The sequence below is a fragment of the Suncus etruscus genome, chromosome 15, assembly GCF_024139225.1.
Source record: "Suncus etruscus isolate mSunEtr1 chromosome 15, mSunEtr1.pri.cur, whole genome shotgun sequence".
Classification (NCBI taxonomy): domain Eukaryota; kingdom Metazoa; phylum Chordata; class Mammalia; order Eulipotyphla; family Soricidae; genus Suncus; species Suncus etruscus.
Genome location: NC_064862.1, coordinates 15,980,795 through 15,998,939, shown reverse-complemented (window position 1 = coordinate 15,998,939; position 18,145 = coordinate 15,980,795). Strand labels below are relative to the sequence as shown.

The following is an 18,145-nucleotide window of genomic DNA, read 5'->3' as shown; positions in this document are numbered from 1 at the left end:
GAAGACTTCATTATAGAAAAGATAAGTCAAGCCATTTCTTATTATTTATTTCTCCTCATGAAAACACAGTAATGACATCAATTAAAATTAGTGATAATATGTTTATGTTAGAGTGAGAGCAAGAGAGAGAGACTGAAATAATTATAAAAATGAGAGTGGAAGAATGCATGGAAGAGGGACATGTTAGCAGAACTTGAAAGGTCTTTTCAAAATTTGTGCTTCTCAGTAAAATGGGTGCTAACTAGTATTTTTTTCTTGTCTTGCTCTATTAAAATAAGATGCTCATAAGCAACCACAGATTGGGCACAGTGGGGATTTTAATCAATATTAATTAGCCTGTTGACAAGAAAGAAAGATGAGAAAAAGGTCGATGAATACTTACACTGAGGCTATAGTTGTTTTGCTCTTACCTCCAGATTCTCCCCAACGCACCAAGGCAGAGTAGCTGACCAGCAATTCAATAGGCTTTAGACTATCCACATATAAATAGTAGAACACACGCTCATCTGAGAACTGCAACGAATCAGACTAAAACTCTTAAATTAGTGTTATCCTACGATGCCGTTTTCAACAATACAAAGTCCAAGATTTGCAGAGAAATTGCTGTCTCGTTTTTTTTTTTTTTTTTTTACTGGACTCACAGTTGGTATTTGACAGACATTGAGAGAATAGTTTCAATCAGCTAAAGGCCTACAGAAGGAATATAAGGTAGTTCTGCAGGAATGAAGAGGACTGATACCATATAAAAGGGAATCAAAGCTGTTTTTCACAAACGGAGAAGAGAATTTTGCTTGTTACGGAAAGGTAGAGGAGAGAAAAAGATTGGGCCCAAGTGCACAGCTAAGAGGATTTAAAAGGATCTGTTTTGTAGAAGCATCCTAGGGTAACTTTGGCAGAAAATGGAAATGCTTATTGGGCATTTTATAGGGGTATGACACAGACCCTTGACTCCTTCTTTCTACATCTTCAGGCCAAACTCTGAGGGAACCCAAATAATTACATACAATCTCTCAGAACCACTAGGAGCCTTACCAAGCGCTAAGAACAACATGCCCAATGCTGTCCTTTATCTGGTGCCCCTAACTCTACCATACACACACCCGAAAATATCAAGAGAAATAAGAGGCATCCATATAAATTTTTTTTCATTTTATTTTGCTAAACTTGGAATCTTTGGGTGTTTTGTTGCTATTTTTGTCTTGTTTTGTTTTGTTTTGGAGCAACACCTGGCAGTGCTCAGGTGATTTATGCTTTGCACTCAGGGATCACCTTAGAGAACTCCGGATTGGGGGAGCCTGTATAGAATGCCAGTTATAAAATCCAGATAAGTCTCAAGCAAGGCAAGCACCTTAGCATTGTACTTACTCCTGCCAAAAGCTTGGATTATTTTAAAGAAAAAAAATAGCTTTCTACTATCACTTTATAAAAGTAAGAATGGGATAGAGAACAACTAACCACTTTACATACATTCAGGCTGTAATTTAAATGGGCACTCTGACAGATTTATTTTGGTAATAATAAAGACAGCCATCTGGTATATTCACTTTTTAAGTTAAGGTTTTCTAAGCATCTTCTATATGTGATATCACTTATTTCCCAACCAACAATACTGGTCACTTATTTCTGTCACTTTACAGGTAAATAGAACAGGCAAAGATCCCCAACCCAGAAAACTAGGACTTCAACCCAGGTAGTCTGGCTCCAAAGACACCATTGTGTTTCTCTGAAGTTGTATTCAATGAGAAATGCCCAAGGTCTTCAGCTCTTCTGCTACCCAGTTAATTCTGGGTAATTTACCAAATCTCAAACTAAGGCATACTTCTTTCCTGAAAATAGCAATAATTATTTCCTCACATGGTTTTCCCTGAGGATTCATGTAATAAAGAATCTAGTTCATTATGGCCACAGAGCAAGCTTGTATAGGACTGTAATTGTACTGATTTTCTATATGAATCTGGAAATATGTTTGTTTGATTATTCTGTATCATACTCTAAATTCAAATTTCCTAGCTGATAAAGTCAAAGCTTTCTTCTGTGTGTCTTCACAGACTCCAAGATGAAGCTGGGTCATTTTCCCCCAATAGTTTATAGTAGAAGCAATTTTTTAACTGAATAATCATGAGATATGCAGACATGAAGTTGTTCATGATTGAGTTTCAGTCATGTAATGTTCCATCACACAGCCCTTCACCAGCATAGATTTTTGCGAGCAATGCAGACCTGATTCTTACTTTCTGAACAAGTAACAAGACAGGAATGCTCCACAGTTTCTCTGTCTGCATTTTCATCCACCCCAAGAGCAATAGAAAAAATCAACACAAGAGTCTATACTTCCCTCAACTCTGCACCCTGTTCTTTGGACATGCAGGAGAGTCCATGAGATCATGTAGGACATTGTTCAAAGAGAGGAAAACATGCAAGTCTCAGTATAGTTTCGTGTCCTAGAAGATTCATAGCTTTTCCTTCAAATTTCCCCTCCAAGTGGATTTAACTCTCTCGGTGATTTTTTTTTTTTTATTGACTTTCTACCTGGTACCAGGATTGAAATTAGAGTAGGTAGTAGATGAAAGAACAAAGCCCTAAAAACTCTGAATTCAAGGGGGTGTACTTGGATGAAAAAAATTCCAGAGTTAAGCTGGATGGAAGTGTATAGGTGATCATAGGTGCCACTGAAATATTCTAGTAAGGGTACTTGAGCTGATTGGTCAAGAGGGGTCCAGTGAAAGAGGATACCCAAGGCCAAAGGCATTCATTCGTTCTAATCCATATTCTGAAGGATAATTGAACTTTAGCCTGAAATTATCTGAAGGCAATCAGGATGAAAAGAAACTAATACCAGGTATATTCCAGAACATGAGCAAAAGTAATAAATATGAAATAGAAAATATGTGTGTTTTAGCAACTGCATAATATTCAGGAAAATCTAGTATCACATTAGTAAATTTATATATATTTCTTCTTAATTTATTCATAATGTGATTTTTAGTTTATGCAACAGTATGTATCAGTACTGTTTATATAAGAGTATAGCTCATAACCAAAAAGATATGGTACACTTGTGGATATGAGGCAGCACAATTTGCTTACTATCTGAATAGAATATCAGAAGAAGATTCTAAGAATTATTTTAAATTTATTTTGAGTCATGCCCACTGATGCACAAAGGAAACTATTGACATTGTTCACAGGAATCATTCCTGGTGTTGCTCAGAAGACAATATGGGATGCAGGGATCAAACCCAGGTTGGCTGCTCCAGCCCTATCCTTAAAATTCTTTAATATAAACATTATGTAAGCTTAGAAACATATAATAAGTATGAGAATTTTTTACTAGATAATAACAATATTAAAGTACATGCAAAGAAAGAGAAAATATAATAATCTTACCTTGAATTCTGATTTTTGGAAGTTAAAATAATATGAGGTTGGTCGATGGAAAATATAGATATTCCTGAAAAGTATTATTTATAGCAGGTTATTGACATTGTATTTAAACTACATTAACTCTGTAGAATCAAATAATTATAAGTAAAAAGTAGATATATATGAAATATAAACTAAAAAAAAATGTGTTGGCATGGATGCAAGGTAAAAAGAGACCCTCATTCACTACTGGTAGTAATGCCAACTGATCCAGTCTTTCTGGAAAACAATATGAACATTCCTAAAAAAATACCAGGAATTTAACTTCTATTTGATGTAGCAATTTTACTTCTTGCAATATACCCCACAGTCCAAAAACAAAATGGAGAAAAGACATTTGTATCCTTATGTTTCTTGTAGCACTGTTTACAATAGCCAAAATCAGGAAAGAACTCAATTATCCAAGAATAGATGACTAGAGAAAGAATATATGGAATATATACAAATAGAATATTACTAGGCTACAAGAAAAGTCAAAATTATACAATTTGCTGCTACACGAATGGACCTGGAGAGCAACATAAAGAATAAAGTTATAGAGAAAAAGACCAATACAGAATAATTTCTCATAAATAGGGTTTAAATAATCATAATGGTGTAATAATGAATTTCTAAAGGCAATGGAAAGAAAGAACAAGAGAGTTGGTCTTCACTAGGAAGCAAGCCACTCATTGGGGATTTCAGGGTAGAGGTATAGGACAATAAAGAAGTTACAACACTATTGGATGGAGGAAAGTGTTCAACCGGAAGAAGGAGAGGGAGCTGAATAGTGGTGAATCTTATGCATGAAACCCTATCAGTAACTGTACAGTAAACCATAGTGACAAAAGTAATAATAATAATAAAATAATAATAATAATAGGCAGATTCATCAGTAGGAGTCAGACAGAGTGAAGGTAGAAGATCTAGTGGAGAGGAGTGGACATGGGTGAATAGGTTGGTGTTGAAAAAGTGTCTGAAACACAGACTTGAATAACCGAAATTAACAGATAAAAAGAAATCAATAAAATAATAGTAACAGGCTGGAGAGACAACACAAGAGATAAGGCATTTGCTTACATGTAGAAAACCCTGATTTAATATGCCGTACCACAAGGCCCCAACCACCAATACCTCTGCATCACCACACACACACAAACACACACATGAACACACACATACCACAATCTAAGTGATCTCCTATACACTGACCGGTGTTCCAGGTAGTCCCTGAAAATAAAATACCCAAGCAGTAGTGCATCCTGGACCTTGTGTTGAAGTGCTGTCCCATTTGGCTGAGAATTATTGGAAGGAGTGACCAGGCCTCCTAAACACGCTTGAGAAAAATAACTCCCCTTCTACATAACAACAATAACAACAACAACAACAGTAATAAGAATTATTTAGAGAGTCATTATCAAATACTTGGAAATAGGAGAAATAGGAAGAGATTGGCAGAGTAGTCTTTCTGTTGTAAGATTATTAAGGTTTCATACATAATGCAGTGTTTATAATTTTAGGGTTTATAAAGGCTTCATACATAATGCAGAGTTTATAATTGTATATAAGTATATATAAGTATACAATATTTCAACACTAACCTCTTCACCCATGTCCACTTCTCTCCACCATATCCCCCACCACACCCCATCTGACTCCTACTGATGAATCTGTCTCTGTATGAGGTTATTTTTATTATTATTATTATTATTATTGTATATAAGTTTTTATAATTGTATATAATTATATAAGTGTTGTGTTTATACACTACATTGTACATCCCCTAAGAATGTATTGCTAAAATGTTCTGACCAAAACCTTGCAGGGTAAATTAATCTTAAATGAAGGTATATTAATTCCATGGGTGGAATCATTCACAGTGTTAGTTATTAATTCACCATTATGTGTATTGCAAATAGCATACAATCTTATTTTCAATTATACTCCAATAAAAATTACAAATGACAACAAATCAATTGTTACAAAAGAACAAAATGATCTGTCTCAGTAAATAAATATCTTCACCTTATCCAATAATAAAATTTTATGAGAAGCTGAATCTGATCTTAGACAATTGTGACTTTATAATGTTCTCTGCAAAAAACTATTACTTTTTTATTAGGACTTTCATTTTTTTACATTTTGGGGAGATTTATATTGCTTTAACACTCAAATAATTGCTACAAACTAATAATTTTTACAGCTAAAATAAATCTACGCAATACATACTTACTGAAAGCATATACCCAAGTCTTCAAAATCTAACCATATTTCTTTAGAAATAGCTGCATTTACTGCTAGAAGATCCTCCTGAGATTTTTCCTGCGTTGCTGTTGTCTGACTGATCAATTCTCTTTCCAAGCCAACTGTTTCATTTAGATGGCCAACTTCAATAGAACTAAAGTCTACTTGTTCCTCTGTCCAAAGAATACAAAGATATTAAACACAGCTCTGTCATTAAGCCATTCTATTAAGACGAGGAAAATGAGAAGTCACAGTCTTCCTATCATAGATTTTATTTGAGAAAATGTTTATTGAGGTAATCATTGATGTGCAAGCTTCAAATAATGGAATTTTAAACTGACACATTTTATATATTCAAATCAAGTCAGTCTTAACTTTAATAGATATTAGAGTTGTTAGAAATTTCAAAATCACTCCATGAATGTGATCTCACATTTTCAGCCATCATGAAGTTAGAATCTAGATCTTTGTTTCTCAGTTTTATCCAAGTGTGGCTCATTCTGGAGCTTGTTTTCTTCATGTGGCTCATATCTTTTCTTTATTCATGTCTCATGACATCTTCCCTTCTTTATCTACATGAAATTTACCTGTGACTTCCTTAGAATGTCGTGGGGCCACCCACACAAGGGATCACATGGTCCCCAAATAAGAAATATTTATCTGAATTATACTTAAAATTATTATTATAGAAGATATATAGATAAATACTTTGATAGAATAAGGAATGGCTTAGAAGAGCTATAAATGAATTAAATAAATCTCAGGTAAGCCACTTATTCACATAGTCAATGATTCTGAAATCAATAAAATTTTACAGACATCTTGAGCAAAACATCATAGATAATTATATGGAATAACACCAAAACTTGTCCAAGTTTTTAATTAAAAAATTGTGAAATTTTCAATGCTTTTAATGCTTGACCACAATGTTCATGTACAAAATACATAAATATTAATCAAGGGCCATTAAGCAAGTTAATCTTTCTTTGCCTCTTAGTTTAGGAGATAAAAATATTACCCCATATATGCAAACTCTACTATTAAGCTATATTTATATTGATTTTATGCTTGAATTTAGAAAGAATTATCTGATTTTACTGACTCAGAACAGATTTGAGTAAAGATCAGAGGAGACTCTGAATAGATTTGTTGAGCTAAAGAAAAGAGCTAAACTCTGACAATAAGCAAACACCTGTTTGTATTTTGATATCTATAGAAAATATATCATAAGATTATCGATTTACCTTTTCCAAGTACAACTTGTGAGGTGAAAGCACTCTGTGAATGCAAAGGAAAGAATTAGGAAACTACAAATTCACCAAAATATTAGTTATCTAAAACACCAAGTTTTATACAAGAAATTATTATTTAAGAACTAAAGAAATAGATTTCTGCAAATACCTAATAAAACATAAAATAAGAAAATCATTTTTTAAGCCATAACATTAAAATTCTGTGTTTAGGAAATAGGCAGAGAGCCAGAACAATAACACAGCAGATAGGGCACTTGTCTTACATGAGGCTAATGCATGTTCAATCCCTGGCATCCATATGGTCCCCTGAGCACTGTCAGGAGTGGTCCCTGAACACAGAGCCAGGAGAAGGCAAGTCTTCATGAAGCAAAAAAAAAAAAAAAAAGAAAGAAAGAAAGAAAGAAAAAGAAAAGAAAGAAACAAGAAATGAAAGACGCTGAAATTTCATATGACTCAGCAATGAATGAAGGCATGTTTAAAATAATTTTTTTCTATTTTCATTTCTTTTTCTTTATATCAATCTACATTAAAAATTCATTTAAAAGTCAAAAAAGGGAAAATGTACCATACTTTAGGAGAAAAGGTTATTTTTGACTAATGGAAATATTCTAATATAATCTAGAATAAATGAATTCAACAATAACATAAAATTTAAAAATAGTCATAGCTTCATTTTCTTCTGTGCTCCATGGTTGAGTACAGAGATACCAAATTCTTCTCTTGCATAAAAGAAGTCAATAAATTATACCTCACTTGTTATATCAGGAACCATAAAATTTAGTCCTATGTAGTAGCATACATTGATGGCTACTATGTGCCAAGCATTTTTACATATCATACTAAGGAAGAAGCAATACCAGATAAAATCAATACCTTTATCTTCATCAGGCCAACTATTTCAAAATAGAGAGATAGTTATTGTAAGACACAAAGAAAATAGAAGTGACATTGGAGAGGAAGGTCTTCCAAGGACTGAGGAGAGTAAGATACATTGACTATATTTATGATTATCTTGTTGGTAATATTTGACTCTAAAACTACCTCTGTCAGGCCAGAGATAATGTAATGAGTAATTTTTTAATGCAGCTGAAATTGGGTCTAAACTTCATTACCACAAATGTTAATCTTGAGCACAGGAGTAGGAGTAAGTTCTGAGTACAGCTGATATGGACCAAAAAAATCAAATATGAAAACAAAGACACGAGTGTGCAATCATTTAAAATTGCAAAACACTTTAAAAGATTAAAGTGTGTAATACCTTTATAAACTTTTCCATTTACTAGCCTCTGCTCTTTGATGAATCTTAAGCCATTTGTGTGAGATGCAAACTCAATATTTCTCTGAACCCTCTTAGACTATTTACAAAGGTTGATGGAAATAAATTAGGTTCATTCCAATAAGAGAAGCAGCAGCTTCAGAAATAAAGATACATTTTAGGAATAACTAGTAGAGTCAATATTTTTTTAGTTCCTTTCTATAAGAGCCTTCTCAGAAATTGTTGGGGGCCTAGAAATAGCGAGAATATACTCAACTATACATTATTTTTTTTTTAGTAATAACAATCCTAACGGGATGCTTGAAGATCTGGTGCTGACTAAGCCAGACAGTTATGGAATTCTGTGAGTACTACATGTGGTCATACTTGGATGGGAAGGAAAGTGGTTCAATATAGACACTGAACATGGTGCTTTTTGGATGCAAAGCATGTACTCTGCTTTTTAAAGCTACATTTCAGGTCCTGATTAAGCAATTTTGGGTGAGAGAAGGAGTGGATCACACCTAGCAGTGCTCAGGGATCATTCTGGGCTCTGTGTGCAGGGATCACTTCTTGTGGTGCTCAGAAGTCATATGTGGTGCCAATGATCAAACTGAGGTTGGCAGCATGTACAAGGAGAATCTTGCCCATTGTACTGTCTCTGTGGTCAATTAAATTATTTTCATTGCTAAAATTTAAAAAGAACAATAAGACGTGATAGACATTTAGTATGTGCTTCACTGTATTTTTGTGTGTTTCTATGTTTTTGAGAAATTAAAAGTATTCTTAAAAGGCATAAAAGTGAAAAGGAGAACAGTTAGTAGAAACAAAAATTTTTGCCAGATACTTCCTACTATTGATGGTCTATGTGTGAACCTATTAAAAATAATCTTTCATATACACGGTTCTGTCCTGTTTTCAAATTTCCAGAAAATTAAATATTGGTAATAACAAAGGAGCAAAGAAACTATGGTTCATTCATTTAATGGAAGGAGCAGCTTCGAAAATAAAAATATTCTTTGGAGATAAATAAAAATTATCTCCAGCATTTACTAAGTTTCTATAGAAGCCTCCACAGTAGTTTCTGGGGATCGCAGTGTACAAATAAGGAAATACTAAAACACTTAAAGCGAAAAGAATTGGCATTTTGTTCTAACCTTAAACTTAATTCCCTGTGACCCATAAGTTATATATCCTATGGAAGTATAACTTGCTAGTCTCGTGGGGTGTATGGTTAAATTTCAGGACAAATACGGATGGTTTAAAAAAATAGCATATTTGGAATCAATATTGCTTTTAATAATTCATTTGTCAATTCAGAAGAATAAATGCATTGCTGTTAGCAATAGCTATGATTTTTATCAATAAAAGAAGTCATAATTTGGGGTCCAGAGTACAGCAGTTAGGGCATTTGCCTCGCATTTGGTCAACCCAGCTTTGATTGCTGGAAATCCATATGCCATGTGAACCACCAAACCCACCTGTAGTGACTCCTGAGTGCAAACCCAGGAGTAAGCCCTGACTGGGGTACAGCTCTAAAGAATAAGTAAACAAATAAGTAAATCAAAGCAAAAAATTAAAATATACTATTCGATACTTATTACAAAGATCTTAAAATAATTGTGCTAATCAGTACATTAAAATTGCTATTCTATTAATAAGTACATTGTTACATTTTATATGATAAAATTTTCTTTGTTACAGATATTCTGTAACATAAGACTGGACAAATATATGGAAGTTATAAACTACATTTAACAGTAATTAAACCAACAAATGTAGTTGTGGTTTCTCACAGTACTAACATGGAATGCTATCTGCCTTCCCATTGTTTCCTGTTAACAGTATTCAGCTAATACACAGAAAGAAAAGTATATTGGAGTTGTAGAAAATTGACAGCAAGCCATAGAACACACAAACCTTAGAACAAGGGCTCTCAGGGGTCTGCAACCTTTAAGACATAAAGAGCCACATGGACTCGTTTCCGAAAGGAAAAAAAATCCTGGGAGCCACAAAACCATTGCAACATTTAAAACAATTATAGCACTAAAAAAAAAAATGAAACGAAAAACTAATATAGCAATGCATACATTGTTTCTTAATACTACATATAATACTACATATAGCATTAGCTGTCAATTTGAAGAAAAATAACTTTTTTACTTAACAGTATTTTTTCAAATTAATAAACAATTAAAATATTTAAATGTTACCGCTCCCCGCGCCCCCACCCCCCCCTGCTTTTGGAACAGCAGCAAAGCTTCAAAAGAGTTGCTAGCAACTCGAGCCGCGAGTTGCCAACCAATGGTAGATAAATAGTCCAGCAGGTAGAGTGCTTGCACTCCATGAGGCAGATCCAATTTCAATATTCTGGGGCTCTCTAAGCCCCAGCGGAAGTAAACTTAGAGTGGGAGTAAGCACTAAGAACAGTTCTGTGAAGCCCCAAAGTAAAACTAATACCATAGAATGAAAGAAATTCTTGTGCATATGTACATGACATTCAAGAACAGATGTGTACCAGGGCCAGAGTGACTTACAGTGGGTAGGGCATTTGCTTTGCACATGGCCAACCTGGGTTTGATCCCAGCTTCCCACATGTTTCCTCCAAGCATTACCAGGAGTGAAGCCTAAGCGCAGAGCCAGAAGTTAAGCCCTGAGCACCACAGTATATTGCCCCCAAACAAAAGACAAACCAAGAATATTGATGTATCATTGTTTGCAATAGCAAGAATAAGAAGCAACAGATCTAAGCATTAACATTGTGAAAGACTAAAAGAAAAGCAGGCAAGCCCTATGTTAAATGTCTTTGACCAATGAAATGATGAGTGAAATGCAATGAAAGGTAGAACATAAAAAATTGAGTAAAATATCCTGAAAAATACTGGAATTTACCCAAATAAATCTATATATCATAAAAATATATTGAGATGTGTACTCTAATTGGAAAAAATCAAAACATAAATTAGTACTGAACCCGGAACAGTAGGAAAGAAACAACCTAGAAGAGAGGACACAGGGAACTTTTAGCACAAAATATTTCATTTTCTAATAAAGGTCATGAAATACGGTGACATTGATTTTAACATTATATTGTGTTCTATTCTGATGCATGTTAGACATTTTCTTTAATGTGCATTTTTTACACGTTGAGAAAAAAATCCTAATTAAGAGTGATAGAGTTACCTGTGATCCAGCCTTTGATAGTTGGCTTAAGTCCATCTGACTGCAGACTGTATTTTCATCAATTTCAATATGGGGAGATAAGCGTTTTCCTGTCGTCCCTCCTTTCTTAATTAAAGATGATACAAAATGACTAGTGGAAAAAACAAACTCCTGTTTAACAATATCATTTACATGTATTAATAAACAGCAATGCTTTATATTGAAGTACAGCTGACTGCTTCAATGTAAAACATAATGATTCAAATATGTACAATTACAAAATTTGTTAGAGTGCATAGATAACATATATTTTTGTATGTGTGCATATACACTTGCATATATAATCACAAGAAGCCTACTTAATATTTGTTTCAATAACAATCACAAGCTTTTCCTCTTATTAGAGCTTATAAGAGTGACTTGATTCCTGAGTTTCAAATACATTATCTTCATTTCATATTTGGGAGACATGTTTCAATTTTATCTCAAAGTTTGTATCTCACTGATGCTTCCCCACCATTTAAAGCCTGTATCTGGCAACCGCCATTATGGCATTTGATCTATTAGGTGCTTTTGTTTGTTTTGTTTTAGACTTCAAGCATGCACATTGAATTCATAGAGTATTTATATTTCTTTTGGTATGATATCTCATTTAGCTTCTTATTCTCAAAGTCCATCAGTGTTGCCACATAGAGCAAGAGGTTTTGTTATGGCTGATTAGTACTTTACTATGTATTAATTTACTGATGTTTGGTCAATAACAAAACATCCTATATTTGTTTATCTTATTTTACACCCATTATTATTCTGCTTTGCTTATTGTTAAAAACAATAAATTTCAGAGGCTGGAGAAATAGCACAGTGGATAGGGCATTTTTCTTGCATGCAACAGACCCAGGTTTGATCCCCAGCATCCCATATGGTCCCCTGAGTAATTTCAGGATTGATTTCTCTGAGTGCAGAGCCAGAAGTAACCCTTGAGCATCCCTGGGCATGGCCCCAAAACAAACAAACAAAAAAACCCCAAAGAACACTGCATTTCAGGGCCAGAAAGAAAGTAAGTACAATTTATAGGACACGTGATTTGTACACCATAGGAGGGGCTTGAACGATAGGAAGGGGGCTAAGACAGTTACTTGCACAAGGCAGGTTAAATTCTCCAGAATCATATATGGTTCCCCAAAAACAGCAGCTGGCACAGCCTCTGCACACAAAGAAGGCTGTCCTGAAAATCAAAGACTAACCCCAAAACCAACCAAAAAGTCAAAACACTAAATTTTTTCCTATACAAATTAATAAATATGTTCTACTATTCCATTGGTATAAAACTTTCTGTAGTTATATTTGTTGCCTTTAAATTATGGCAATCCAGATGTATTTACATTTCAAATGGGTTTAACTAAATACCAAATCAATGTATCAGTGAAGTAGGGGATATTTAGAAAACTCTAATATGTCTGAGCACTTAAAATGTGGCATTCATACAACTGTCTAAATCTAGAATATTTTCTTCCAATCAATTTCTGATGACCTCTACTCGCCAGTCATGACTGGAAAATTTTAGGTGCAATAAAATCTTTTTTCTAGGTATGTTGCAAAGACAAAAATTAAACTTCGTGTATGTAGACTGAATTATTTTTCCTGCTAGACCTTCTGCATGATCTAATTTAATTTTTCAGTTTGAGCCAAAATCTCCGATATACCTGAAAAAGACACTAGAGGGCGGTACATCCATATCTATGAGTCTCCACTTTTTCTAGAACAAGGCAAACCTTTCTTGGCTAAAAACCTCCCAAATCTGATGTTTCAGTGTGAGAGTGTTGCCACGAAAGATAGTTGTGATGATCACTTAGCAAGGACTGACCCAAAAAGAGAAAGTTTAAGTTGTTCTGAGAGCTCTTAAATTGGCAAATGGGAACAAGGAAGACTTCTTTCGAGTGAGATTAAATCTACTTCATTTTTTTTTTTTTTGAGTTTGGGGTTAGGAACAAGAAAATAAAGATGCAAATGAATTCATAATAGTTAAGCTAGTAGCTTCATTAACTGAATCCAATCCAGAGTTGAAGGCATCTGGCTTGAAGTTACAGAACTTCATCTATTTTAATGGGCACTAAAGCTCAATAATAAAGTTGAAAACACACAACCAGAAATCAAGTAAGAGGATAAATCTGGTGTTGAGGTTATGAAACCAATCCATTTGTGATTTAATTGGAGTATAAATTAAAAGTGTTGGGTGAGGCATTTTGAGTTATAAGAACCCTTAATCAGCTGAAACACAATAAAAATATTTGGAATAGATATATTAGTGTGTTAGTTGGCCACCTAAAGCATAGCATTTACAAATGTTATGAATCATTAATATTTGTAAGCATGGGAAAATTCTGTGTATTTGTGGCATTTTGTACTTATAATCCCTGAAAGAATTTAGCATGTGAGCTAATCCAATAAATTAATTCTTAAAATTATTATTTAATTTTAGTTCTCTACTAAAGCTTTAAGGGATAATTTGGTAAGGCAAGAGAAATAGTACAAGCACAATTGACCCCAGTTAAATCCCTAACACTGTATATGTTTCTGTGAGCCCCACCAGTACTGGTCCCTGAAAACAAAGCCAGAATTAAGTTTTGAGCATCACTGTGGTGCTACCCACCAAAAAAAGAGATGATTTTGGCTTGTAAAGAGTAATTGGTATATGTAGGTTTGCAAGAAAAAAAATATATATACAAGTTTTTACAAACTTAAGAGCTTAATTTTGTTTAAACTTTGTGACCATTTAAATACTTAGAGCCAGGGAATAGAAAACCATGAACAGAAAAATAGCAAGATAGAAAACTGATATAGTAATTAAAACTCCCTCTAAGTGCAAAAGCTGTGGATAAGAACTCACTCACTCCCTTTGATACAAATGTGATATGGGCAAGATCTTCATAACAGCCTCCATGAAAACATAATACTAATACTCAAAGCACATGAAGAGACTACTAAATTAAAAATATGAACTAATTTCCATGATGAACATCAATGCAAATCTTAAATAATCAAATCCAGCAATATATCAAAAAGACCACATATCACAATCAAATTGAATTCATCCCATGGGGTGCAAGGACAGTTCAATATATACAAATACAAAGGAAATCCCATATATTATACAGCAGAGCTATCAAATTAAATTCTTCAAGCCAGAAAAGTATGGAGAGATATAGTACAAAAACTCAACAAAATGAAGAACAATATTCACTGAGGTTAATCTATCTAGCTAAATCATATTTGAAGGAACAATACAGAACTTCAATTTGATTGACTTGTGTATGTTAACTGCATGCCAGGAAATGAATACCATTTGGACATGTATATGTTCTTTTTGAGTTGCTGGATTCTATTTGTTAGTATTTTGTTGACAAATTTTGCATCTACATTCATCAGTGATATTGGTCTAAATTCTATTTTTGTGGATCTCTCTATGCTTTTACCCTGATATCAAGGTAATGAAAACTTCATGAAAACTGAGATTGCGTCTGTATCTTCAATTTCCTGAAATATCCTGGAAAGGATTGACAGTAGATTTTCTGTAAATATTTGAAAGATTCAGTGAATCAATCTGGGCCTGGGCTTTTGTTTTTGGGAGAAAATTTTTAAATAACATCTTTATTTAAGCATCATGATTACAAATATCTTTGTAGTTGGGTTTCATCATAAAAAGAACACCCCCATCACCAGTGCAACATTCCTACTACCAATGCCTCCTATATCCCTCTTCTCCCACCCCCTGCATGAATTTTGGGAGACTTTTGATTATCATTCTGCTTTATCCACAATAATAGGTCAGTTCAAATGTTCCATATATTTATGTTCAGCCTTGTGTCCAGTAATTTATCCATTTCTTCTAGGTTCTTTCATGGCATAAAGATATTCAAATTAATCTCTGATAATCATTTAAATTTATGTGGTATCTGTTGTGGCATCTCCTTTTTTCCTATTCAGTTTATTAGGGGCCTCTCTTTCTTTGTGAGTCTTGCTAGTGATTTATTAATGTTGTTTATTTTTTTCAAATAAGCAGCTCATGATTTCATTGATGCTTTGTTATTGTTTCTTTGGGGGAAGGATTGAAATTAATGATTCCAGTTCATTAATTCCTGTCCTTTCTTCCTGGTGAATGCTTGCATAACTGTTGACTGTCTTTCCAACACCACTTTTACAGTGTCCTAGGTCTGATAGACCATGTTCTTTCTCATTTTTTTTTCAGGACTATTTTAATTTTCTCTTTGATTTTCCCTCTGACCCATGGTTTGTTCAGAAATTAGCTATTTAATTTCTAGATATTTCAGTTTGTCTCCATTTGTTTGAAATTAACTTCTATTTTTGGTTAATCCTAATTAATCTAAGAAGATAGTTGATATGATTTCTATCATTTTGACTTTATGGAGATATGTTTGTGTCCCAGCATATATCTTGAATAATGTCCCATATGTATTGTAGAATAATATTTATTTGCCCTTTATGGGAGAAACAGCCTCTATCTACTATAGCCCTCTTTGTTATTTCTTCATGAAAATCAAATATTTCCTTGGGACCAGAGCAGTGGCAAGGAGCAGTAAGGTATCTGCCTTGCAGATGCTGGCCTAGGACAGACCACGTTTCAGTCTCTTGGTGTCCCATATGGTTCCTCAAGCCAGGAGCGAATTCTGAGTGAATAGCCAGGAGTAACCCCTGATAGTCACTGTGTGTGACCCAAAAAACCAATATATATATATTCCTTAATGACTGGTGCTGAAGTCTGCAGATATTTTTGTGTTTCTATCAATGTATACAAGTTTATAAACAGTTATTCTAAGTTATTTTGCAGGTCCTCCATTTGCTGCATGTATGTATGAGTTCTTCCTGGTGTTTATATATCTTAATCATTAAGAAATTCGTTTAGCTATCTTAGCTGTCTTAGCTGTCTCTTAAAACTTTTTCAGCCTAAGTCTATGTTTTCTGATATTATTATAATCTCTTTTGTATGGAATTATTTGTTTGAAGAATTGTCTTCTAATGACTTTTAGTCTATATTTGCTCTGACTACTCAGCTTTGTCCTTGCAGGCAGCAGAATGTTGTGTTCAATCTTATCATCCTGTCACTCTGTGACTTTTATTTGATTGATTCCCTTATCCCACTGACATTGAGGTTATTGATATGTAATTCTGTGCCATTGTTTGTGGGATTCAGTTTGTCTAAAGTTACCCTTTAGTTCTTCTTGTAAAGATAATTTTGAGTCTTTGCATTTTCCAAGCTTTTTTTTTATCTGTAAATATTTTATCTGATTCCATTGTTTCTTTGAGTGCTTTAAGCATCCTCAATAAGTCTTCTCTAAAGCCCCTTATCATAGAGGTTATATTGCTGGTTATGACTAGTTGAATCTTCATGGCTAACACCTTCAACCACTATGGTGTGGTTCTGTGTTGCCTTTTCATTATGATGTTTGCAGTCTGGAGGTGTTTTTGTGTGTACTGTGTGGCTAGGTGAATGAGTTAGGATGTCATTGTATATTCATGGTGATATATGAAGAAGTGATGGATCTTGACCAATTAGAGAAAGGAATGGGGAGGATTCCTCATCTGGGGGGAGAAATGAGGACTCAGAAAAAATACACTCCTAGTGCAGAATGTTTGTTTCTTGGGACTCAGGCTGGGAAGAGTCAAACTATCTTTGGCTTTTTTTGCCATTTGAATTACTATTTTTGAAAAAGTTCCAATTTAGTGTTATTTTTAATTTAAAATATCACAAATAATTTTTTCTGATAATAAGAGACCCTGGCAGCAAAGAATATTATATACTCACGTTTCTGTCGGGATTTTAAATGGAGTCATTCTATAATTCAAAAATGGAGTTGATATTTCAACATATTGTTCCGGCTTCTTTATTACAATTTCTAAAAATCAACAGATAGTGTGATATGGTTTTAAAAATTCTTCTTGGTTTATATACAGAGCTTAAGACTTACTGAAACTTTTACTTAATTGTAGTTTATCAAAAAAAATTAATGTAGTTAAATAGAACTGTATTAGGATACATGTTTCCAAGAGTTTTAAAGATCTTGCCAAAACTATATTTTATTAGTCTATTTCAAAGTTGATATCCAAATTTAAGGGAAATAATGATATCATAAAGGATAATGTCTTCTAGATTTATTATCCATTCAAATACATTTTAATACAATTTGAAGAAGATAAAACAAAAATGCACTAAGGCAAATGTTGAGAGAGGAAAAGAGGGAAAGAAGGAGAAAAGAAAGGGATGGGGAAGGAGAAAGAAAAGGAAGAAAGGGAGTGAGGAAGTAAGAAATTGGGGAGGCGGGGATGTGGAGAGAAAGGAACTCTTATCCACTGCTGGTGGGAATGCTGTCTAGTTCAACCTTTATGGAAAGCGATATGGAGATTCCTCCAAAAACTGGAAATCGAGCTCCCATACGATCCAGCTATACCACTCCTAGGAATATACCCTAGGAACACAAAAATACAATACAAAAACCCCTTCCTTACACCTATATTCATTGCAGCTCTATTTACCATAGCAAGACTCTGGAAACAACCAAGATGCCCTTCAACAGACGAATGGCTAAAGAAACTGTGGTACATATACACAATGGAATATTATGCAGCTGTCAGGAGAGATGAAGTCATGAAATTTTCCTATACATGGATGTACATGGAATCTATTATGCTGAGTGAAATAAGTCAGAGAGAGAGAGAAAAACGCAGAATGGTCTCACTCATCTATGGGTTTTAAGAAAAATGAAAGACACCCTTGTAATAATAATTTTCAGACACAAAAGAGAAAAGAGCTGGA

General features: G+C 33.9%; 1 protein-coding gene across 1 annotated transcript in view; it reads right to left on the bottom strand.

Annotated features, from left to right (window-relative positions):
- Positions 1 to 18,145, bottom strand: part of ADGB (androglobin) — a 162,820-nt gene that overhangs the window by 88,153 nt on the left and 56,522 nt on the right. The window contains exons 13-18 of the mRNA XM_049789313.1: positions 17,138 to 17,228; positions 11,338 to 11,467; positions 6,887 to 6,924; positions 5,636 to 5,821; positions 3,388 to 3,451; positions 411 to 513 (exon numbers count right to left, since the gene is read on the bottom strand). Coding sequence (XP_049645270.1) covers positions 411 to 513; positions 3,388 to 3,451; positions 5,636 to 5,821; positions 6,887 to 6,924; positions 11,338 to 11,467; positions 17,138 to 17,228 — 612 coding nt within the window. The remainder of the gene's footprint in view (positions 1 to 410; positions 514 to 3,387; positions 3,452 to 5,635; positions 5,822 to 6,886; positions 6,925 to 11,337; positions 11,468 to 17,137; positions 17,229 to 18,145) is intronic.